This window comes from Sitophilus oryzae, unplaced genomic scaffold (assembly GCF_002938485.1).
Source record: "Sitophilus oryzae breed Bouriz unplaced genomic scaffold, Soryzae_2.0 scaffold_247_pilon_pilon, whole genome shotgun sequence".
NCBI classification, from domain to species: Eukaryota; Metazoa; Arthropoda; class Insecta; order Coleoptera; family Curculionidae; genus Sitophilus; species Sitophilus oryzae.
The window spans coordinates 47,051-73,231 of NW_022146804.1; the positions used below are offsets into that span (position 1 = coordinate 47,051).

Consider the following 26,181-nt stretch of genomic DNA (forward strand, 5'->3'; position numbering starts at 1 on the left):
CAAATAAGCGCTGTTTACAAATTGCGATATAAAAAAAGCCAAAATTCCGCCACTCGTCTATACAACCATTCCGATCTACCTACACCCTGCTCCTCGATCCGCGTAGATCCTAAATTGCGTAGCAGTGTACAGGGTGCATCTCACTCGACGGGCGAGAAGCTCTTAGTTATGATTTTACCATTTGCGGTCAAAAAATAGCAATATAAGAAAATGTGTAGTATATTCTTTATAAGTAAACCAACTACACACTAGAATTCGAATTAATTTTACACTTAAACTAGCGTGTACCCGCGACTTCGTTCGCGTCGAATTAATAATTTCTAATGGTGATGATAAAGCAAAACAAGAATTTCCATTAACATACAAACTGGATAAAATTTTCTCACATTTGCCAAAAATAAGCTTTAAACGTCGAGCAGTTTAAGCAGAATCGTGGTTAATCAATTACTCAACTTTTTGGTTGAGCAAACACCCTGTATCGAGGGGTAAACCGCAGAGGGAAAAGTGTACACCGTAATTCCTTTTACTCAAATAATTCCTCAGAATTCCTCGTAATTCCTTCGGAATTCCTTGGAATTCCTTGGTCTTCAAGGTCAAGGTCAATCATTCAAGGTCTTCCTTAGAATTCCTTGGTACGAACTCGGTAACTCTTTCAGTCTGAATCAGCGTTGCCACCTCGGTTTCGCAGTTCCGCAATGAATTTTCTCGTGATTTTTATAAATGTCTAATGTCTCTATAAGTACTAGATCTAACAATAAAAAGTACTTTTACGAGATTTACGTTTTTTAGTTAAATTTTAGGACTAATAGGGGATCATGAGGTGAAAATACTGGAAATATGTCGGCACTTACTTATTAAAATTAATTTTTCTCGGGATTTTTTGAAAATGATAGGTACCTAGTTGTATCTATAGGAAAGGAAATTAATAAAACAAACTTTCTGAGTATAAAATGAGTGAATAAAAAAAATCTTATGAGGGTTTCTTTAAAATGGCGAAATCAGGGAACGTTATAAGTAGATCTCTCGGGGGTGGTTCTGCCGTACTATTGGAATATATTTTAGATATATAATCGAGGGTACAATATTAAATTAAAAGAATATCTAACCTGTAGATATTTGATATTAGGAAATTTTGGAAGCGATTCGAAAACGAAAAACAGATAGTAAAAAATCGCCTGCAAAACGTTTTTCTTTAAATTCAGTACTACCTATTCTAGTATTCATGGTCTACTAATGTTCGTTAATTTTTTATAAAGTTGCTTGTAATTCCTCTTAATTCCTGTGGAATTCCTCTAAATTCCTAAGGAATTCCTTGGAATTCATCGGAATTCTTACGGAAATCATTGGAATTCCTAGGAATTCCTAGGAATTCCTCGTAATTCCTTGGAATTTCTGTAGAATTCCTTCATAGTGTACACCATAATTCCTCTGCGGGTTACCCCTGTATGATTTTTTAAAAAATTTCAAAATATGTAAAAAAACAAAATAAATTATGCGTGTCCAGACGTTTTCCCGAATGACTAACCGTTTTTTAAATAACAAATATTGTAATATTTGAGGGGCGTTTTCACCCTCTTGGAATTTGAGATTCGAGAAACCCCTCCTTATCGAACCTCAACCCCACAATCAATCCGTTTGCCAAAAATCAGCTTTAAACGTCAAGCAGTTTAAGCAGAATTGTGATTACTCAATGGTCATATTTTATGAAACACCCTGTATATATTTTTAAAAAATCTTAAAATATGTAAAACAACATAATAAAATATACGTGTTTTAAGAGTTTTTCCGAAAAACTCATCGGTTTTTAAATAAAAAAATATTCTAATATTTGAGGGTAGTTTCACCCCTTAGAATCCGAGTTTCGAAAAATCCCTTCTTATCGAACCTCTACACCCTAAAGTCAATTCGTTTTCCAAAAATCAGCTTTTTACGTCAAGGGCTTTAAGCAGGATCGTGATTAATCAATGACCAGATTTTTCAAAACACCCTGAATACATTTTTAAAAAATCTTAAAATATTATTCTGAAAATTTTGCAGAATAAATAAATACCTAAATATTGAAACTTAATAAGTAAGTACTGAAACATACAGCGCCATAATATTTCGACCTCCGCCTGTTATGCTCGTAACAGGTTAAAAAAACAACGTATCTAAAACAACTGATGCGTTATTCTCCAACCTGTTTCGAACCTCCATCGACAATCGACCGATGCAGCAGCGTTCCTTTCCCACTCCGATTATCTCGACCGCCGCCCTGTTATGCTCGTAACAGGTTGAAAAACAACGTAGGTATCTAAAATGACTGCTTCTCCAACCCGTTGCGAGCTTCCATCGACAACCGACCGATGCAGCAGCGTTCCTTTCCTACTCCTGTTATCTCGACCGCCAGGCGTTATGCCCGCAACTGTTTCAAGAAACCTGCTTCTTTTATATCCTATTATTTTTAAGCTGTTGTAAGCCCGATACGACCATCGACGGCATCGGCCGAAGCAGCTACGTTCGCCGTAGCGCATTCCCCACTCCGTTGTCCGTTGTCTCGCCGCCTGTATCGATGGTTGACGAAATAACATGTTTTCCATCCATACTAGTTGTTTTTTGGAATTGCTTCGAGCAGCATAAAATTTCATGGCGGTGCAGAGCGCCGACTTCGTTTTTTGTTTCACGAGCGGCCGATCTTTTAGAAGTAGTAACGGTTGCGTTATGTTATTTATAAATAATTGTTATAAAATAACAGATAGTTAAATAACAACCCATCACTACGCCATATTATCGTCGATTGTCATTTCACAGCCCTCTTCGACGACGTTTTTTTCAATCATACGGTATTTTAAATAAACGGCCAGCTTTCTTTTTCACCTCCGATATTTTTGATAAATCTCAAATGTTTAAAACATTTTATTAAATAAATATAATTGTTGCAGGAACCTTAAGACCGCCAGGCCTGATAGGAGGGAGCAAACCAAAGGTAGCAACACCAGCTGTAGTTTCTAAAATAGAACAATATAAGAGGGAAAATCCTACAATTTTCGCTTGGGAAATTAGAGAAAGACTTATATCAGAAGGTAAGATTTATTTATTTTAATTATATGACACAAATACTATAAATAAGCTTCTGTTCACAAAATCTTCAATATAAACAATAGAAATATAAATTATTTTTTTATTTTTCTTATTTATTTAAGTAAAAAAAGTTTTATGAGAGACTAACTTCTCTTCTAACTAAAAGTATCTTTTCAGAACTAGTATGAATTTTAACATTATTGCTATTTGCTTTGGCATTAAAATATTTGTAAGTGTACGAAATTTCAAGGAAAACGATTCACCAATGTTCTTAAAAATCAACAATATACATTATTTTTATTATTCACATTTAAGGGCTCTCACGTTAGAGAAGGCGTCTTAACCCTTTATAGGGCAGTACTAATTATTTTCTAGTTTGGCTTAAATAATATATAAATAAGCACAAAGGGAGCATATCTTCTTAATAAAATTTTTCAAAAAGTTAACAAATAAATGAGTGGGATCGTATATCATCCAATGTAAGAAAAAAGAGTAAGTTGATTTTGATTATCTCTGTTAGCACTTTACTCAAAAATATGCCCAAATCAAGTAAATCGATTTTTGCATTTCGAGAAACTCGCATCCTATGAAAAATGATCGAAAATATACAGGATATGTTAACGATTTTAGAAAATATCATCGGGGCCGTAAATTTGGTGCACAAAATAAAAAGAAATAAACGTCACAGATACATTTTGTTTCTGTATTTTTAAATTTTTATCACACGAAATTTGCATAGAAAACGCTTTACAATACGACAATTATTATCTATATGATACAGAGCGAACTCAGTGTGACCAGTGCTCGCTGGTCGAATATTCAACCGCTTACGATAACTTTTCGCGCCAATTCGGCCAACGCATAAATATGGTTAATTAAACGGCTAAAATCCGCATAGAAATAAGCATAGCAAACAAACTGGGCGATAATACACTTCCACGCGACTGATTAGTGGGTTAAATTAAAGTGGTCGATTTAGCGACCATCAATCTATAAAGGGTTAAAGCATATGTTCAAAGGAACATTTTGATATATATTTTTGTCCTTCTGTAGTATACCCTGTGAATATCTATGCTTGGTTCTCTGATTTTGATAAAGCTATAATAAGAAAAAATATCAACATATATCACAGAAATAATTTATTTTATTCCAAGCCCACGAACAACAAATCTTACCGAGAAAACATTCAATAAGCACCTCTAATTTGCTATATAAAACTTCAACAATCAATCAACCGAAAAGCTACGGGTCCGATGGACCTCCGCATTGACGGACACCCATAAATTCCGCCCGGCGGTTAATTAAGCATGTTTCACGGTGATAAATAATGCTTTTCAATCATGTTAAAGCTCGCGCTAGGCCGCGAGGCAAAGATGGATTGCCGCGGCTTCGGGATTCGAGACAATCAAAACACTTTGTTAGAGAGGTTTTATTTGGGAAGATAATGTAAAGAAATAATCGTGTTTTGTTGATTTTTTAGAGAAATTATATATGAGACAAAAATAGTTATTTGTGTATCAAGGGAATTATAAGGGTGTAATTACCGAAGGCAAAGAAAAAATAGATCAAGTCCTATTTCTTACTATAGCGACTTCGTTCGCGCCGAATTAATCATTTGTAATGGCGATGATAAAGCAGAAGCAAGAATTTCCATTAACATACAAACTGGATAAAATTTTCTCACATTTATGTCAGCATGAGAAAAAACAATATGGCGATATTATTATATATTGGTAATATTTGAGGGGTAGTTTCATCTCATTGGAATTTGACTTTCAAAAAATCCGTTTGCCAAAAATAAGCTTTTTACGTCAAGCAGTTTAAGCAGAATCGTGGTTAAGAAATTACCCAACTTTTTGGAACACCCTGTATGACTTTTTAAAAAATTTCAAAATATGTAAAAAAACCAAATAAATTATGCTTGTCCAAGCGTTTTCCCGAAAGACTAACCGTTTTTTAAATAACAGATATTGTAATATTTGAGGGGCGTTTTCACCCTCTTGGAACTTGAGATTCGAGAAACCCCTCCTTATCGAACCTCTACACCCCACAGTCAATCCGTTTGCCAAAAAACAGCTTTAAATGTCAAGCAGTTTAAGCAGAATCGTGATTACCCAATGGTCATATTTTATGTATAAATTTATAAAAAATCTTAAAATATGTAAAACAACAAAATAAAATATATGTGTTTAAGCGCTTTTTACGTCAAGCGCTTTAAGCAGGATCGTGATTAATCAATGACCAGATTTTCCGAAACACCCTGTACACATTTTTAAAATATCTTAAAATATGTAAAAAAACAAAATAAAATATACGTGTTTAAGCGTTTTTTTGGAAACTTGACCATTTTTTAAATAAAAAATATTTTAATATTTGAAAAGTCTGTTTCTGTTTGGTTTCTGAATATTCTGTTGATTCATTTCAGAAATGAAATGGATCACGTCCATAAAATTTAACGCTGAGAGACGTAGCAGAGATAGTAGGCGTTACCCAGGGTGTTGTATCGAAAACATATGCAAGATACTTTGAATTAGGAACACACAAAGATAGGCAAGAACTGAACAACAAGACCGCCTTGTGTGCTAAATTGCTAGAATAAATCCCAATGTTTCCCATTCAGAGCTACAAAGACAACTTCTGGCAGCTACAAGTGTGAACGTTTCAGTTGAAACCTTAAGAAAAAGGCTGTATGCACGAGGGTTTTACAGTAGGAGAGAGTTACGGATCCCACAGTTAGCCCACGGTCACATAGAAAGCGTTTTTTGCGTTTTTAGCGTGAAGCGTCTTTAGCGTCTAAAACAAAATAACAGGATTATATAGGAGTGGCCACACCAAAAGCGTGTAGCGTTCGGCGTGTCTCGCAAAAAACGCAAATGAAAACAAATCAGTTTGTTTTCTGTAGCGTCTTTAGCGTTTTCTAAGTCATAGGCGGATGTTATATTTAATAATAAAATAAAAATAAATTAAATAGTATGCATTTTTTTTCATTTTAGGGTATTATCTAAAAATATTTTTATAAAGAACATCTACTGTTTAGGAAGATTCTATTAAATTCAAAAATTTGAAGGAAATGTTTGAAAAAGTGTAGTTTGAAATGTTGAAAAAGTAATAAATTAAAGGAATATTTTCTTACGCGTAAAAAATAGTTTTTTACGTGTAACAATAAGTTTTTGACGCGTAAAAATTAGTTTTTTACGCGTAGTAAATAGTTTTTTACACGTAAAAGTATTTTTTTGCGTAAGAAAGGTTTTCTATCAGAAACAATAAGTATCTGACGAGTAAAAAAAGAGTTTTTTATGTGTAACAAATAGATTTTTACACGTAACAAATAGTCTTAAACGCGTAAAAAATAGTTTTCTAGCAGTAACAAATAGTTTTATACGCGTAAAAAATAGTTTTCTACCAGTAACAAATAGTTTTATACGCGTAAAAAATAGTTTTTTACGTGTAACAAATAGTTTTTTACACGTAAAAAACATTTTTTTTTGCGTAACAAAAGGTTTTTTACCAGAAACAATAGGTTTTTGACGCGTAAAAAGTCAATTTTTTAAGTGTAACAAATAGTTTTTTACACGTAATAAATATTTTTTTTTCGGTAAAAAAGTTTTTTTACCAGAAACAATAAGTTTTTGACGCGTAAAAATTAGTTTTTTACGCGTAGTAAATAGTTTTTTACACGTAAAAGTATTTTTTTTTGCGTAAGAAAGGTTTTCTATCAGAAACAATAAGTATCTGACGAGTAAAAAAGAGTTTCTTATGTGTAACAAATAGATTTTTACACGTAACAAATAGTCTTAAACGCGTAAAAAATAGTTTTCTAGCAGTAACAAATAGTTTTATACGCGTAAAAAATAGTTTTCTACCAGTAACAAATAGTTTTATACGCGTAAAAAATAGTTTTTTACGTGTAACAAATGTTTTTTTACCCGTAATAATTTGGTTCACTTTTACAAAATTTGTATTAAAATATCAATGTTTTTGATGAACACGTGGACTGCTCACAAATGCACGTCGCGTCACTACGTATTTCTAAGCCGTAAACACGTTTCGCTACAACGAGCGCATGTGTCAGGGTCGTCTCACTAGCTCGTATGTCACGGCTTTGAATTTTTACTCCCAGCGCGCGTAAAGAAATTTCACTCCAAAATGTTTCATAAATAATTTCCTAAAATTGCATTAGCAACTAGAGATATTTACTATTTTATTATATAATTATAATTATTTATTATATTATAATTATAACAAGTACTAACCACAACACTACAACATAAAAAAACTATGCACATATAAACTAAAATTCCTAAACTAAATGGCAAATAATAATAATTATTTTTACACACACCACTGGTACTAGCAGTAGATTGTGTTTGTCTTCGAATATAAGCCCCGGCCCGTCCACAATTCAATCCCAGTATCTTTTATCTTCGTCTCTTCAACGCTAACAGCGCCGATCTCGCCTATCTCTTTCTCACAGGATTGATTGTTGGACGGGCCGGGAATCCACGAGCTTGCGACGTTACTAATTGACATTATTGATAGAAACTGCAGACCTGCCGCGCCTTTTGCGTGATTTTAATGGACACAAATCGGAAAAAGCGCTTAAAACAGTAAAATCGCAAAAAACGCTTGTAACGCAAAAAACGCAAAACGCTAAAAACGCTTTCTGTGTGGCCGTGGGCTTATCTCGGCAAAATAAAATTGACCGACTAAATTGATGCCTTCAACATCAAAACTGAACAGCTGAGAATTGGCAAAATGTTCCTTTTTCGGTTCGGGTTTTCAAAGCCCCAGGAAGACGAGCGAGACTTCAGGCTGCCAAATCTGTACCAAGATCTAAAGGAGCAACTGTAATGTTCTGGGGAGGTATTATTCTGGGAGCAAAAACTCCATTGTTACCACTTCAACAAATTTTAACGGGTCGGAGATTAAATGGTATCTTATTTCACCGTCCACTTTTAAACAAGAAGAAATAAAAACATCGACAGAACAACAACAAAGTAATATTATACTTCATTTTTGTATCTTTTTCTGCATTTTGCTCGTTACAAAAAATAGCCAATGGCCGCCAACTACCAATTTATTTAATTTACCCTCGTAATCGTGACCAACCAGACCATATGCGTTCGTGTGAACGGGAACACTCTCAAAACCCAAAAGGAAAACCGCAAAAGCAACGTAACAATTCTACTGAAAACGTCAAAATGACAATGTTCAAGACCTCTTGGCGTTATTGTTGGGGATGCGTATTCAATAACTTCGGCCGCAGAACAAAATTACACGAAAGTACCGAGGAGGACTGTGCTGCAATTAGTCGAAACCCTGCCCCTGGAGCCGTCGGCGTCGGCCGTTTAAAATATATTTGGTACGGAGGTAATTGTGCCCAAAAAGTCATTATTTGAAATTATATTTTTTCGGGTTTTTTGGAAGGTGAGCATTTTACTTTTAAAATACACACAACCAAACTTATATGGAATCATCTATTATTTTTCATAATTTTTGAGATGTATGAACATTTTGTGTTTATGAAAAATAATCCATATAGGCAATTTTAACAGTTACTATGGAAAAAAATCGTTACTTTTTATCAAGATTAATTATAATCTTTAGTCTGCTAAAGATTATAATCTTTAGTCTGCTCCTTTTGATGTTAAAGAAAGTTTGGCCATTTGTTATGACATGTTGATATTATCATCATGTTTACAAGCTTCTACAGGGTTGTTCACCACATACGACACGGAATATTCAGTATATCAGTAAGTATTTAGTATTAAACACTTTGATACCCTCGGAGAAATGAAGCCTTAAAATTTATACTGCAATTTTACAAAATTGAAAATATTTCAAAAACGGTAAGGTTTAAGTGTAATAACCCTCAATCAAATTTACCTTTATTTTAATCGTAGAAACTAAAAATGCAATAATACACAGGGTGTTCCGTTTAAAAAAATACAACTTTGATATTTTTTATTTATTTGGGACACTCTGTATCTTGTAAAAATATTTTTAAATTGTAGCTCTAATCGTCCTTCAACGAACCCAAAACTTACAATTTGTAAAAATCTAATCGTTTAGCTACAATTCTCCGTGTCGTATATGGTGAACAACCCTGTATACAACAAAATTCCGTTCTATTGAGTGTTGAGAAGGAAATAAACCATACTAACGTTTCTAATACTACAGCAACAAAGTGTGGATATTTTTTCTGTAATTGCACACACGAGTAGACAACCGTTTTTTAATTCGACCTAAAGGCGTCGCCGCACGCAACTCTATGTCTGTCTGTGTGAGTGTAGGCCGACCTTAAATTAAATAAAAAGAGACGAAACGATGTGAACGGACACGATTCCTTAAGGGTCCCTACCTAACCGCATGTTATATACTTTTTAAATTAATCTTAATTTTTTCTAGAAAAAATTATGATAAAACAGTTTCTTTGTTCTCTCTTTCTCTCTCTCTCAACAAAATGCTGTCAAAATTTCCCGATGACAATTCTGACTACACTGTATATTGATACTTGTTTCTGATCGTACTAATACAGACCTACAGTTCATACCAAATAAATTTTTAGTGACGTGATTAAGCTTGACCGGCACAGCGTTGCCCACGTTTATGTATTTTCTTTTAATCAAAATCTTTTAGGAAACAAAAATAAATTAATTATAAATATATAAATATATAAGTTTTACGTTCCGTTTCTATCGGTTTTCTGAAAGTTTTCTTATTACGGAACACGGTTCCTGAAAATTTTGGTTATAACTGTCGCCAAACTAACCAGCGCGAGAAGGCTTTTTTTCTGGTTTTGTTTGTCAATCAATGTCATTTATGTGGCAGAAATCAAGCAAATATTGGAAGTTCGAGTGAAATTCTGATTTAATTTCTAAAATTTATAATAATATTTTGTATTTACATCCAAAAGCAATGGAGGTCGGCAGTACAGGTAAATAAATTTCATTAACTAAATAGAATGACTTTTTAGGACCATTTAAATTTATCATGCAGCCATTTTCTCTTAAAGTCAGGAATATTTAAAGAAAACATGAAAAACAAGACAACAAGTAATCGTGAATGTTTTATAAGCTATAAAAATATAAATATTGAATAGATTTGTTTATTTATTATTGGTCTGTTTTAATATTGGACCTGCAAATCTTCACTTGAGCTGTCTAAAGAGTTTAACAGTTTATTAATAAAGTACTTTTCAATATTAAGCTCCATTGAAAAGAAGAATCAAACCTAAAAGCAGAGAATAGGAACATTAAAAATGCATAAAAGATTAATTTTATAATAGAGGTATATTGAAATTTATAAAACGTTTTTTTTTTAAGTTTCCAGTATTTTACCAAACCGTTCCGTATCAAACCGATATTTTTCAGGAACCGCTCTTTACCGTAGTTTACCGATGTGGTTCGCCTAGTTTTGCAACGGAATACAGCCTAAATAATAAATGCGGCAATTTGACATTTTTTACAGCAGAGCTACCACCTGAATCCCCAGCGCGAAATTTAAATTCCAATTAGTCAGTACGACGCCGAATATGTCCATGGTTGGCAACAATGCATTTAAAAATAGCACCCTCGATTACATAACTAAAAGTTTAATTGATATGAAATATATGAACATAGCTTAAAAATCGTTTCATTAATCTCCAGGTGAATCATAAAAATTAAAATTCAAAAATTGCCAGATAAATCTAAGGAAAGCTATATCAGATTAAGATACTTTTAATTAAATAAGCTATAATTAATTAATGCATTTTCTCGAACAACATTTGAAATCACTTTCAGACCATTTACCCGGTGCGTATCTGGTTTTTAAATTGCCCATGATTCGATTTTATGCGATTCTGATTAATTTGTAACTTACATAAGCCTTTGCCTTACATGGTTCTGTACAGCAAAACGAATTATAAGCTTACAAATTACGTTTAATTACCATTAGCCAGTTATATTTGGTAGGGATGTTGGTATTTAAAATTGTCCATATCGATAACTTAACAGTCAATTTAGAAACTTTTTTGTCTCTACAGATATTTTTTGTATAATATATGCGTTATTTTTTTGTGCTTTCCTTTGTTAATCTTCTCTTTGATAACTGTAATTATTAATTGTTAATCTCGCCAAAATTATCATTTCCCAGCCGTCTTTGACACCATTTTTTCGATCATATGTTATTTATACCCTTCTGAATAAAATCTATTTTTTTAAATTTTTGGGTTTTCCAATACGGTCCTCTACCAGCCACTGACCACTAAATCCGCTTTTGATTTGACTCAATATGTACTATCGATATTTTAGAAATTGGTATCGATATTTTACAATATCGATACATTTCGCCCATCCCTAACAGATGGGTCTATGCGATCGTATTTCCAGACTTGAACAAATATTCACTATCAATCTTTAAAAAACTCGATATCAATATTTAAAAATATCGATACATTTTTCACATCCCTACTGCGTGGTAAATATTTGCTAAAATAAAATAATACCATCGTATTTACAGACTTCAAAATATGAACTATCGATCTTTAAAAAAAATGATATCGATGTTTTAAAATATCGATACATTTTGCCCATCTCTACCATATGGTAAATGTTTGGTAAAATAAATTAATGCGATCGTATTTCTAGACTTGTCAAAACATGAACTATCGATCTTTAAAAAAGCTCGCTATCGTCATTTAAAAATATCGATACATTTTACACATCCCTACTGCATGGTGAATGCTTGTTAAAACAAAATAATGCGATCGTATTACCAGACTTGTCAAAATATGAACTATCGATCTTTAGATAAAATCGATATCGATGTTTAAAAATATCGATACATTTTGCTCATCCCTACCAGATGGATCTATGCGGTCGTATTTCCAGACTTGAACAAATATGCACTATCAGTCTTTAAAAAAACTCGATATCGATATTTAAAAATATCGATACATTTTACACCACCCTACTGCGTGGTATTTGCTAAAATAAAATAATGCGATCGTATTACCAGACTTGTCAAAATATGCACTATCGATCTTTAAAAAAATCGATGTCGATATATTTGAAATATCGATACAGTTTGCCCATTCCTACCATATGGTAAATGTTTGGTAAAATAGAATAACGCGATCGATGTCAGGTCGTATTTCCAGACAAGATCAATTAAATAAATTGACAGCAATTAGCCGAATATGTGGGTCCCAGTACTCGTTTCTGTAATTAGTCCGGTTTCTTTCTACAATTTCACGTATATTTTCGTATCAATATTTAATAATTTCGCTGACATGCGACAGGTTTTATTTCGTTTGCCGGCGATGGCTTTTAATTTTTAATTTAAGACTCTCTTGTACCTCGGTATTTAATTTTATGTTCTTCGGACAAGAATATTTGCGTTTTCTGTAAAACAGAAAACGTATAGAGTATTGTTTTTTCTTTAGAGGCTATTGGTTATGTATTTCGTTAGAAACTTTGGGTCAACTTTCGTTTAGCTGAAATCAGTTATTAGAAAAAGAAATTTTGTCTTTAAAAAGCTACTGTGAACTACGGAAAACACAAATTTTCCTGCGGAAATGCGTAATTTCCAAATTTCGCATCCATTTTAATTGAAAAATCAAAATTTCATGATTTTTAAAACATCTTATTGCTTTAAAAAACTCGGCATCGCATTATTGACTGTTCCAATCAAATTGGGACAACACCAAGGATATTCCACAGGGTACGCAGATCTTGGAGCAGATGTCTGCATTGAAATGAATGGTGGTCACTTTAAACATTTACTATGAATGAATTAAGGAATGCATTATTTTAATAAGGAATTTTGGTAATTGGTTTATTTCGTTTTTAAAGCAATAAGATGTTTTAAAAATCATGAAATTTTGATTTTCGAATTAATTATTTAATAGAATTTTTTTAGAATTTAGAATGAGTGGGAGGGGGGTTAATCACTTCGACCTTACAGATCCATTGTGTCCCCCTCTTTCTTGAATCATAACTCATCATACAGTCCCAGGGCTTTGACAACAGCCAGTATCTGGGACGGTTTTATAGAGGGTAGTTCTCCATCTCCAATATCAGTCGTACCAAAATTCATGGCACGAATGGTTGTCGTCTCGGCGCACTCAGTGATGAGGTGTACTGGTGTTTCCCCATCTTCCCCACAGAATCTGCATTCGCCGTTTCTTCTTAGTTTCAATCTACTGAGGTGTTCGTTGAGGAGACAGTGTCCTGTTAAAAACCCCGTGACAATCCGAAGATTGTTCTTACTCAGACCCAGGAAGATCTGTGATTTTTCTTCATCATAAGCCCTCAGAAACTTCTTCGAGTGTCTTAGACCATTGGAAAATTTCCATTCCAGGTTGCGGATGGAATCTTCCAAGTTCTTGAGTTCCGCCTTGAGTTGGTTACCACTTGGAAAGCAGAACGGTTCTGGTTCAGTTAGTGGAGTGTTCGCTGCTTTCCTAGCTAGATTATTTGCTTTTTCATTGCCTTCTATCCCTTGGTGAGCAGGCACCCAGTGTAGGAGGACTTTGTTTTCTTTGCCTAATTTATTCAGCTTCTCTATGCATTCTTTGACCAATTTCGAATTGATTGATACTGAGTTGATCGCCTTTAACGCTGCTTGACTATCAGACAAGATGACTATTTCTTTTTTCCGATAGTTCCTATCTAAGATAAGTTGTACGCATCTCCCGATAGCGTAGATTTCTGCCTGTAGGATACTAGGGTAAGTGCCCATTGGTTCAGAGTAATTAGCTCTCGGCCCAAACACTCCGATCCCTGTTCCCGTATTGGTTTTGGAAGCATCAGTATACCAAGTTATGGTATGGTCTTTTAACTGCTGGGCAAGCGTTTCGCTCTTCCAATCCTTCTTATTGCTCAATACTACATTGACATGTTTGTCAAAGTTGTACGTTCTTGGCATATCGTCCACTGGGAGTTGCAGGAGTGGTATTTCCTTTTTGATTATTTCCTTTTGAATTATTTAATAACTACTTGGTTACTTTTGAACCGCCATAACTTTCATAAGTTTATGTTGATTAATCAGTTAGCAACCCATTAGAGCAAACTCTTTGTCTTTCATTTTCTCGAAAACCATCGCTCTGGGCGATGTACAACAAGAGTACCTTTTTTGTAGGAAAAAGTATGTAGTTTTCAAAAAATGAACCGACGCACAGTGCTTCGAACATATGGCTCTAGAGGACAAAAATCCAAAACTTCTCTTTTATTGTAAGCAATTTATTCAAACTAGGTTTATTTGACACAAATGATAAGTACTCTCATTGTACTAAATGATGATGTTCTTAGTCCCACGTTTATGAAAAAAAATCTTATAAATAATAATAATGTTGGAGCTGTGTTCCATCTAAGCAAATAATAAGTTATAGTATGAAAATGGGATAAAAAAGAATTGAAATAACATTAGAACATGATTCCTACAATATAAGCCTAATATAAGATAAAAACGTTTTTCTTTAATGAAAAAGAAACATTAATGCTATATTTAATTAAAAAGAAAACTTATGATACTATAAATTTACTTTAGAACAACAAAATGTATAGATCGTAACTACTCTGATTCAGAAGAATCACTGCTGACAGAATCTTCCAAATTTATAGTATCCAAATTACAGGTAGATGAAATATCCTCACATATAAGATATTTCTGTACATCATTTTCTAATATGTTACTTTTTCGCGTTGTTACTGTTCATTTTGTCGGTATGAGGTGTTCGGATGTTAATTGTTACCTCTTTAATAAACCATATCCATATATTATTTTTTCCTTTTCTTGGGTATGAGATTTTATAATAAATTGAAAGATGGACAGTTTTTTTATGCGACGTTTCGCTCCAACATAGTGGACTTTTTCAGGCACAAGTGGTGTCTCATTTGACTGGAAGGTTCATCAATATCTAATAAGAACATATTTTCTGAAATACAAATAATTTTGAGTTCTTGTCCTTATGATCAAGCCAAGTATTAGCCAGATCGGCATTGCTTTTCAATTTTACTCCATCTGGAAAAGTATTATAAAATAAAGTTCGTCGCAAGCAGACGCAGGTGAACTATACAAAAATTAAAAGTGTATGCATATGGCAACAAAAATATTCAATAAATACGATATGTCTTGATATGTTTTTTTTAAATGCCTTTTTGAAGTTTGAAAACGTAAAATTTTTATACCCATTTAGAATCATCTTAAAAATAAATAAAAAACTAAACAATCACGAACTTGTTTAGAAATAAATTTAAAGTACATGCCTTGTTTAACAATCTTTTGAACAACATAATATCCATAAGTGGCTTTCAATTAAGTACGTACCCGTTTAACTCCATAATATACAGAACTACTAAGAATTGTTGATTCTTTTCACTGATGAGATAATGATCGCAAAATTTATTTTTAGTGAAAATATTTGCTAACAAAAACGCTGTTTATGAAAAATAATATACAGGATGGTTGAACATTGCTATAAGTATAAAATTATATATTCAGATATTAGTAAATTTTAACTTATTTTTTGATTTTTGTCCATGGGACGAAGCACTGTGCGACGTTGCAAAAAAAATAACCTCAAAAAAGTTATTCACGAAATAACCCCTTACCATTTTAAAAACTACCCTTTTCGCTTTTCCAAATAATTTTTCAGTATCACCATTTGATTTAGGGTCAAAATTTATGGCAGAGGATTTTTTTTCGAAATTTTATCTCGTTTTTTAAGCCTGCAATTTCAAAACAACCGTTTTTTAAATTCACTCTTTCAGTGCTCCTAACTCCCTTAATATGCATTTTTCGCCCTATACTTATAGGAACTTTTTTAACAATTTTTAAGAGTACTATCACCCCCTGATTTTTTTACACCATTTCAATGACCCTGTATACTACTATGAACTGCCCACCGTTTGGGAAATATATGTACAATGTTTTATTTTTCTACAAAGGATTGCTTACAACTAGCGAAACCCCTACATTATATCGCATATCAATATACACTTCATCAATTAAATCAATACACTGTTTGACCTCAAACTGATAATTACCTACCAGTATAGATAGAGATATACAACTAAAAAAAGTATAAATCTGATTAAACAAACTAAATCTCATTTAGAACACGACCAGTACAAAGTTAAGCCACTGAACTTCACACTTTGTAAGGTTTCAGCTACATGGATTTTATGTCTAATTATAGCGGTATATAGGGACAAAAAAATATAATGTAAAAATCGATATTGTCAATATCGATATTTTAAAAATATGTCGATATAACAGTTCAAATATTATAAGAATTTTTCTATTATTATAAAAAATCCAGAACGTACACGTTACAATGTATAAATCAACAAAATACACCTCTAGATCTCTAATATAAACTACGAATAATTTTATATAAACTGTATATTATATGAGTATACGATTTTCTGAATTGGGTAAAAATTATAGTCTCGACAATGAGAAAATTGAAAGACAGTATAAAGGATGACTGTAAATCTGCAAAGAAGGTACTAACATTAAGTACGATATTTGTTTTGAGTACCTAACAACTTTGAAGAAAAGTTAAGTGTATGTTTACAAAGACTTATAGTTCTTTAAGTGTATTGTTTACTGGAGGACACTACAAGAGTGATTTTGAATCGTATACACCTTAATATGTTTACAATGTAAAAGATAAAGAGTTATAACTTATAGATATACTAACGAATATACATTGATTTGTTTTGAGCTAACATATACAGGGTTGTTCACCACATACGACACAGAGTATTGTAGCTAAACGATGAGATTTTTACAAATTGTAAGTTTTGGGTTCGTTGAAGGACTATTAGAGCTACAATTTAAAAATATTTTTACAAGATAGAGAGTGTCCCGAATATGTAAAAAATATCAAAGTTGTATTTTTTTAAATGGAACACCCTGTATATTATTACATTTTTAGTTTCTACGATTAAAATAAAGGTAAATTTGATTAAGGTTTATTATACTTAAACCTTACCGTTTTTGAAATATTTTCAATTTTGTGAAATTGCAGTAAAAATTTTAAGGCTTCATTTCTCCAAGGGTATCAAAGTTTTTAATACTAAATATTTACTGAAGTTTATTTACTGATCAGTTATTGTGTTGCAATAATAAAAATAATACTACCTTATACAGAGTGTCTAAAAATTTATTTTAAATAATTATTAGCTTCAAACGGCAATAACTTGTTTAATTTAAATGGAACACCCTGTATATTTTACGAGAATCAGATGCACAATTTAATTGTCTATGAAATTATATTATACCATTTTTTACCTATCTCTTTAAGTTTCCGTAGAAAATGCATTCTCTTGTAATTTAGAACTTATTTATCAATATACCCATGGACTATTGACATTTTAGATTATTTTTAAAGATGTACCAAATTTTTAAAGAGTACAGATACTAATATTGTTGATATAATTCGTTTATTTCATTAAAAAATAAAAAAACTGTTTAAATATTTGTTAAAGAGGACCAATTAATATAATCGATAGTGGTTTGAGCAAGATCGTGATTAATCAGTGAGTCACTTAAGAATTTTATATATTAGTATAGATTGCTTAGAAAACCATTAAAATTACAGCTACAAAAATTTGAACAAAGAAATTTAGAAATTTTCGCTAAATCAGACAAATTTTTTTCTTCGGAGAAATAAAATTGTGTTTTTTTTTCTTGCAGGAGTCTGTACGAACGCCACTGCGCCCTCCGTGAGCAGCATTAATAGAATATTAAGAAATAGGGCTGCTGAAAGGGCTGCTGCAGAGTTTGCGCGTGCCGCTGGTTATGGACTGTACCCTCCCCATCCCTACGCCGCTGCTGCTGCATTTCCGTGGCATTCGCCATTATGGCCCAATGGTAAGAAAATAAAAAAAAATCACTTAAAATAAGCATTAACTAATAATTTAAAATTATCTTTATTGCCTGATCTGTTTTAGATTTTTTTTAGTTTTTCTTTTACCCTTTTTTTCGATATTATTACTTATATTTATTAGTTTAATAAATATTTATTTTAGTTTATAATTATTACTTAAATGTATTATTAGCCGAAAAATCTAGAGATTGTTTTTAATAATAATTATATTTGAAAAATTTTACCATTACTCTTTTGTCGTTTTACTGAATTATTACAAAGGAAATAAATGCCACTTAAATTAAGAATTAACTATAACTATTCCCTGTTGCTCTGATTTATAAATTTTATAAAAAATTTATCTTTCAACTTCTAGATTCTGCTAGATTCATTAAATATTTTTGGAATTATTCTACAGGGTGGTTCGAACTGTATTCCAGAAACTTCGACAGCATATTCCTGAGATAAAAATAAGTAAAAAAGTTTAAATGAATGTCCTAAAATGCTTCGTTTCTGAGATATAAGATATAGAAGTTTCATTTTTATTTCGATTTTCTCAAATAATTTCTGAAATAACGTTAATATTTAAATGAAAATTGGTGTCTGGTAGTTTTTTGATATGAGAAATTTGATTTTGATATCAAAATGACTCCTACTTGTACAGACAGATATTTGGAATAGAAATTATCAATGCCTCTCATCATTGACATAAATTAAACACGTTGACTAAATAGTTATTATACTGAAATCATAAATTTGAAATGTTTTTGTGCCAAAAGTTTATGATTAATTTAAATTATGATTAATTTATTTAATGTTATTTATGATTAATTTAAAAAAATAAAAAGTTCTCAAATTTATCATGTCAGTCAAATAACTATTATCTACTCAACATATTTATTTTTTGTCAATAATGACATGTACAGACTACTTCTACTCCAAATATCTTGAGAACAGTTGCTCGTAGCCATTTTTACCAGAGAAACATTTTTTACGTAAAAAGTCACGAAAATGTATATTTTTTTACTCAGTAGCTTTATACAGGTACGGACTAAAAGTTGTTACTCTTCAAAACAGTTAAAACACATGTAGGTGGCGCCCCCTACAAATAGGAGACATATTACCACCAAAATCAAATTTCTCATGTCAAAAAACTCCTAGACACCAATTTTCATCCAAATATTGACGTTACTTCATAAATTATTTAGAAAAAAACGAAATAAAAATGAAACTTCTACACCCTGTATATCCTGAAAGTAATGATTTTACGACATACATTTATACAAACTTTTTTACTTATTTTTACCTGCAGAATATGTTGCCAAAGTTTCCGGAATACATTTCGAACCACCCTGTATAGTGAAAAAACTTCTTTGTTGTATAATTTTTTTCTCAAAAAGAAATAAGTTATCGTTATTTTCAGGACCCTTAGGATTTCAACCTCCCGGTTCTACAAATCCCTCTGTTATAGGTGGTAGCCCTTCCTCAAGTACGTCGCCTCATCCAGATTCTAACCTCCTCAATTCCCCTCCTGGAGGACTGGATAAGGACGACTCCAGTCTGGATAGTTCGGAACAACCCAAATTTCGGTAATACCATATTATTTTTTAAGGTTTTTTAGTTGTTCTAATTGATTTTTTGTTGTTTTTTTACGGTATTATAGAAGAAATAGGACTACGTTTAGTCCAGATCAGCTAGAGGAGTTGGAGAAAGAGTTTGAGAAGAGCCATTACCCTTGTGTGTCAACCAGGGAGAGACTAGCGTCGAAAACGTCGTTATCTGAAGCTAGAGTTCAGGTAATATATTAGTTCTTTTTCTATTTTTTAAGAAAATTTACACAGACAGACAGACAGACAGACAGACAGACAGACAGACAGACAGACAGACAGACAGACAGACAGACGAGACGAACAGACAGACAGACAGAACAGACAGACGAACAGACAGACAGAGAACAAGACAGACAGACGAGACAGACAGACAGACAGACAGACAGACAGACAGACAGACGAACAGACAGACAGACAGACGAACGAAGACGAACAGACAGACAGACGAACAGACAGACAGACAGACAGACAGACAGACAGACAGACAGACAGACAGACAGGGCAGACAGACGAACAGACAGACAGACAGACAGACAGACAGACGAACGAACAGACAGACGAACAGACAGACGAACGAACAGACAGACAGACGAGACAGACGAACGAACGAACGAACAGACAGACGAACAGACGAACAGACGAACAGACAGACAGACAGACAGACAGACAGACAGACAGACAGACAGACAGACAGACAGACAGACAGACAGACAGACAGACAGACAGATTAATCTTTTCGGTCGGCGATAAAATACCATTTTATCATCTTGTATAAAAAATAACAATTTTTAGTCAGTTAAAAACATTTTTTCGAGCTCTTAACCTACACAACCTTGTGTATCAAGTCAACGCCATTATTGTGACTTCCAAGACATTTAGGTTGATTAATTAACAAATCCTCCAGACGGATGACATGGCCGAAAATTTTCTAAACACCGTAATGAATCGCTTAATTGGCTGGGCACACAATTTTACCGAAAAACCGAGCAGTGCTCTCTATTGTAGCTAAATTCGTGACGAATCCTCAATAGTCTTCCGACATCAATTTCATTAATACAATTAAGAATCTTGTTCAGTGATATCCGGTGATTATTTTTTCTAAATTTTGAGAAACTATCCAGTGACATATACAGGGTGGCCCATCGAAAAAACGTTCCGCAAGGCATAACGACCAGGGTAATTTTTTTTCAGAAAATTCAAAAACACTTCAATTTTGTTCGTGAGGGAAACAACTTTTGCCCCAAAATTATTGCAAAATCTTCAACCCTCTAAGCGGGGATGTCATCCCCCGATATTTTTCAAATGGGTCAAGTGGTACCGCAATGAAAAGGGCTTTCTATTCTCTATAAATTCCTTCGACCAATTTGCTGTTTTTTCTTATTATTTCTAGATGTTTGCAATAGGGTTGCGCAGATATTCAATGAACGCCATCCTGACAAACACCTTTATGGCAAAATTGTTCGCCAGTTAGTAGCAAAATGTCGCGAAACTGGTTCCCTTATGAATAAAAAGAGGCAGAGGGAAAATCCTGTAGTAAATAAAGCTATGGAGGTATTCGTATTGGGCCAAGTTGCCATGGACAGTATTCTGAGTACAAGAAAATTAGCCAATGAGACCGGCGGGAATCGTACAAGTGTCCAAAGGGTATTAAAAAAACACAAGTTCCACCCGTACAAAATTCAGTTGGTACAAAAAAGAACTCAACGAAGACGATTTTGATCGTCGCTTGCAATTTTGTGAAACTATGAGTGAACGAGTGGCAAATGATAATAATTTCCTATTTAATGTGTGTTTTTCGGATGAGTGTACAGTGTGTCCCATTTTGGTTGAAATCATAGGGTATCTCCGTTATTAGTGAAGATAGAAGGGTGCGGTTTGCACAAACCTGTCCCACTTTTTCGTCAAACGGAAGATGCTGCAAACAAAATTTTCATAGCCCTCTTCATTTCTGAGCTACAGGGTCTTTTCAAAAATTTTACAATTTGGGGCACCCCCTGTATCTCTGTTATTGTTAAAGGTATCGATAAGGCGAAAACTGCTTATTGTAGAACATTTTACGTAGAATACAATGGCGTAGTCTGTTTTTCTACCATAAAAATATTTTTGAAAATATGAACTAAAGTTATGTTTTTTCAAATGGAACACCCTGTATATTTATAAATCATATGATCTGTCTTGCTACGAGCTTCTCAAAAATATATATCACTCTATATTTATTTTCACTATTTACTGCAATATTTAAAATATATCATTTTCTTATTAGTAGGCTGTGATAAATAACAAAAAATCAAAATGAAATATTTACTAAAATAGTCATACATATATTAAAATTTATTTGGGATTGATATATTTTACTTTTGAAATAACTGTTACCACTGAAACTGTGAATATATTTTTCTTTTTTTTATAACGGGATGGGTTTGCAAATATCTAAATCTTGAATTATTAAAGCATTTTTCAGGTTTTCGACATTGTTGTAGTGCCCACGATATATTTCGTATTTCAAAAATCCCAAAATCAGAAATCGAGAACGGCGAAATCCGGGAATCGAGGCTATCAATATGCGTTCATTGGTTCCAATTCATTGATTTGAAAAATAATAATTTAATAGTATTCTAATATTTCCATAGTTATGGGGGGGAATGTTCCCCATCTTGCTGAAAGTATATTTCACGTAAATTAGCTAAAGGAATATCTAAAATTTCCGATACGATAGATTATTCTTACGTATACACGTATTCCAAGATTTACAAATAGCGGTAGAGAGTTAAGTTCCCCTAATATATAATGAATTTATTAGCGGCTCCCAAAATAAAACAAGAGACAGATAGCAGTATACTTAATAATTCTTTAGTTTCTTTTATTATTAATCATGGCCTACTAATAAATATGATCTTTTAATAAAAACTTTTAAATATTGCAGTAAATAGTGAAGATAAATATAGAGTGATATATATTTTTGAGAAGCTTATGGCAAGACAGATCATATGATTTATAAATATACAGGGTGTTCCTTTTAAAAAAACATAACTTTAGTTCATATTTCCAAAAATATTTTTTTGGTAGAAAAACAGACTACGCCACTGTATTCTACGCAAAAAGTTCTACAATAAACAGTTTTCACCTTCTCGATAAACAGGAGGTGTCCCAAATTGCAAAATTTTCAAAACGACCCTGTAGCTCGGAAACGAAGAGGGCTATGAAAATTTTGTTTACGGCATCTTCCGTTTGACAAAAAAGTGAGACAGGTTTGTGCAAACCGCACCCTTCTATCTTCTCTAATAACGGAGATACCGTATGATTTCAACCAAAATGGGACACCCTGTTCTTTCTTTTTGAACGGTGTAGTTAATCGGCACAACTGTCGGTACTGGGCTGAGGACAATCCCAGGGTTTTTCACGAGGTGTACACACAAAACCCTCAGAAATTAAACGTGTGGGCTGGTATTTTTGGAAATTCTATTGTGGGTGAGTTTAACGATATTGAGAAGAACTTCAACGTACAAGTCACAGAACAGCTATCTAGCAACTACCGCACCTGATCGTTCAACGTTGTGGCAAGTGAAAAAATGCGTAAACATCTAGAAATAATAAGAAAAAGCAGCAAATTGGTCGAATTTATCCTTAATTATCATTTACTCTGATAAATGCTTAAATAAACTTTTCAAATTTCAATCCTTCATATTTTCTCAACGACTCGACCGATTCTCAAAAACGAAGCGGGGAAATATAGAGAATAGAAAGTTGAAAGTAGCGGTGTTACTTGACCCCCCTTTCCATTTAAAAAAAGTTGGGGGATGACACCCCCGATTAGAGGGTTGAATATTTTGCAATCATTTTTGGGGCAAAAGTTGTCCCCCTCACAAACAAAATTGACGCGTTTTTGGATTTTTTGAAAAAATAAATACCCTGGCAGTTATGCCTTGCGGAACGTTTTCGATGGGCCACCCTGTCGAAAAGTACATTTTGTAGAAGTATTATTATAGAATATTATTTGATGTCCCCTGTATATTGAAAATTAATTTCTTCTTCTTGCTTCATTCTAATAATTCGTGTTTCGTGTTGATTAATGCAGGTTTGGTTTTCCAACAGACGAGCCAAGTGGCGCCGCCATCAGCGCATGAACCTGCTCAAACAGTCGTCGCCGGGGGGTGGCGGGGGCGGCCACAATCCCACCGCGTCGCTCTTTGCAGGGGGGCGGCTCACCCCCTCGCCACACTACAAAGGTTCCGACCCTGGGTCGCCCCTTACCTCGCCTTTGGGGGCGGCTGGACAGCCAGTGGGCTCGCATCAGCATCAGCTTTTGCTGCAGATGGGCGGAGAAAATAGGTGAGTTAATTCTATACAGGGTGTCCTAGAAGTAAGTGCAAGTATTTTAACTGGCAGTATAGTTCAAACCAAGAAACACGCCTATGAGTTTTTTTCGCAAATTTTTTTTTGAAAATTCGGAATTTTTTGGAAAATTTTTAGTTTTTAGTTAAAAAACATAATTTCTTGATAATATGGCAACATAAGTATTAGATTAAATTTACAAGAAAGAAAATCCAGAAAAGATCCAGTCGTTCTCAAAATTTGAGCAAAAAATCACTTTTTTGGAAATTTTCAAAGTAAAATATCTCCGTTATTTTGGACTTATTTGAAAAACGATAAAGAGAAAATATGTTTCTTTTATCGAGATCTACCATCCCTTAAAATACTTGGACTTATTTCTGGGACACCCTGTATAATTTTTTATATTTACGATATTTTTTGCGTATAGGGTCACCTTTATTTAATTAAAAAAAGTGTGGTATCCTGCTAGAGTGACCTGAGCCACACTGTATATGTACAGGGTGGCTCGAATTCGACGCTCATCATTGGGATTTTGGAAACATAATTATATTCAAAAAAACATAATTTATCTTAAAACATTTTTTTCTTCTTTACAGCGCATTTAAAGCTCTTGTTCCAAACTCACTCCTTACTCACGAACACCTCCAAAAACTCCGAGCCTACGACTCCGATTCGGACGAAGAAATCAACGTCAACGACGAATCGGACATCGAAGAGGATAGACTGAGACGGTCCTGTAGCCCTGTGGAAGTGGTAGATACCAGTCCCAAAGAAAACCAACCCTTGCAACTAACCATGCACGACAGAGAATGAAAAAATCTTAATTTTATTTTTTTTTGACCGACAGAAAATCTTACGACATTTTTTTACGTATAGGGTCACCTTTATTTTATTTAAAAAGGTGTGATATCCTGCTAGAATGACCTGGGCCACCCTGTACATGTAATCTATTTATTTTAATTTATTTAAAACAATCTCATTTTTTTTTGACCGAAAGAAAATTTTACGAAATTTTTTACGTATAGTGTCACCTTTATTTTTATTAAAAAAGCGTGATATCCTGCTGGATTGAGATGGGTCACCCTGTATATGTAACGCCATGGACTAAAATGACCAAAGAAATGGTTTTTACTGAAAAAAAATACTTGATAATATTGTAAAATAAATCTTGAAATGTTCCTTATTTTCTTTTAATTAACTTTCATCTATAGTACCTGTATGTATGTATGTATCTACTTAAAAAAAAACTCTAGCAAAGTTCTTGTACATTTTTCATATTTCGCTAATTTTTGGGAGATAAAAATCCGTACTCAATGTAATATTCCTGTACTATATTTATGATATACCTAAGTAGCTTAATTTTATTTATTTTGTTTAAAACTTTAAATAAATTATTATCGATTTTACTGCAACAAGTTTAAATATTGTTGTTTGGATTGTGTATAAAACTGTAAAGTAAAGTATTTTTAGGTGTAAGTAAAGAAAAATGTTAATAATCAATTATTAAGTAAATGTTTAAAAAATATAAAGTGTTTTTATTAATATTTCACATCACTTTTATACGAGGGGCAAACCGCTGGTGTATTTATTGTACGAGCACTTGGTAATACTGGTATTTTTGGTACTAATTTGGTATTATTTGGTAATAAACTTATCTGGTAATAAACTGGTTTTATTTGGTATTAAACTGGTATTAAACAGGTATTTTGTTGGACATCTGGCAACGGTGGATGTGGATTAAGGATGATTCACGGTACACCGTGCGGGCCGGAGCCGTGCGACGGTGAAGGCACGGCCAAACATTGTCAAATGTTATTTATACTTATACATTCATACTAAGCCGAGCACGGTCCGAGCTTCGCCGGAACGCGTCCGTGCCCCGTCCAAGAAATGTCGGTGTACATTTTTCCTCGGATCCGCTACGTTCCGGCCCCGTTGCGGCAAACATAAATGAGCCGCCGCGGCTACATACTTCGTTCGTCTACGGCCCTATAGCGACTGTTTTCTAGCAGTGTTGCCGCACCCAACTTTTAGCGCGTACCACATTATAAACTAAAAATGTACCACTTTGGTACAATTTTTTAAAGCACAACAGAATACATCTGCAAATGTCTTTAACCGGTTTGGTCGTTGTGAATTTCTTTATAAATTTCTACATAAAAAAACTTCCTGGAGAAAGACACAAATCGAGACGAAAAACATGAAATAGAAATTCAGAAAACCCAATTATAAGTATGTATAGGTTGAAAATAGGTCCTAAAGTTCCAAATATCTTAAATTCCTTAGATACTAAAAAGAATAATACTAATTTGGTATTTT

The 26,181-nt window shown here is 33.2% G+C and overlaps 1 protein-coding gene across 1 annotated transcript; it reads left to right on the forward strand.

Moving 5' to 3' along the window:
• Positions 1-2,905: 2,905 nt before the first annotated feature.
• Positions 2,906-25,380, forward strand: LOC115884413 (paired box protein Pax-6-like; the record flags this gene model as incomplete). Its single annotated transcript, XM_030902973.1, has 6 exons — positions 2,906-3,062; positions 17,749-17,925; positions 19,344-19,509; positions 19,584-19,716; positions 23,606-23,859; positions 24,459-25,380. Coding segments are annotated over 6 exons (1,104 nt in total), but the record flags the coding sequence as incomplete, so codon positions are not given.
• Positions 25,381-26,181: the final 801 nt, after the last annotated feature.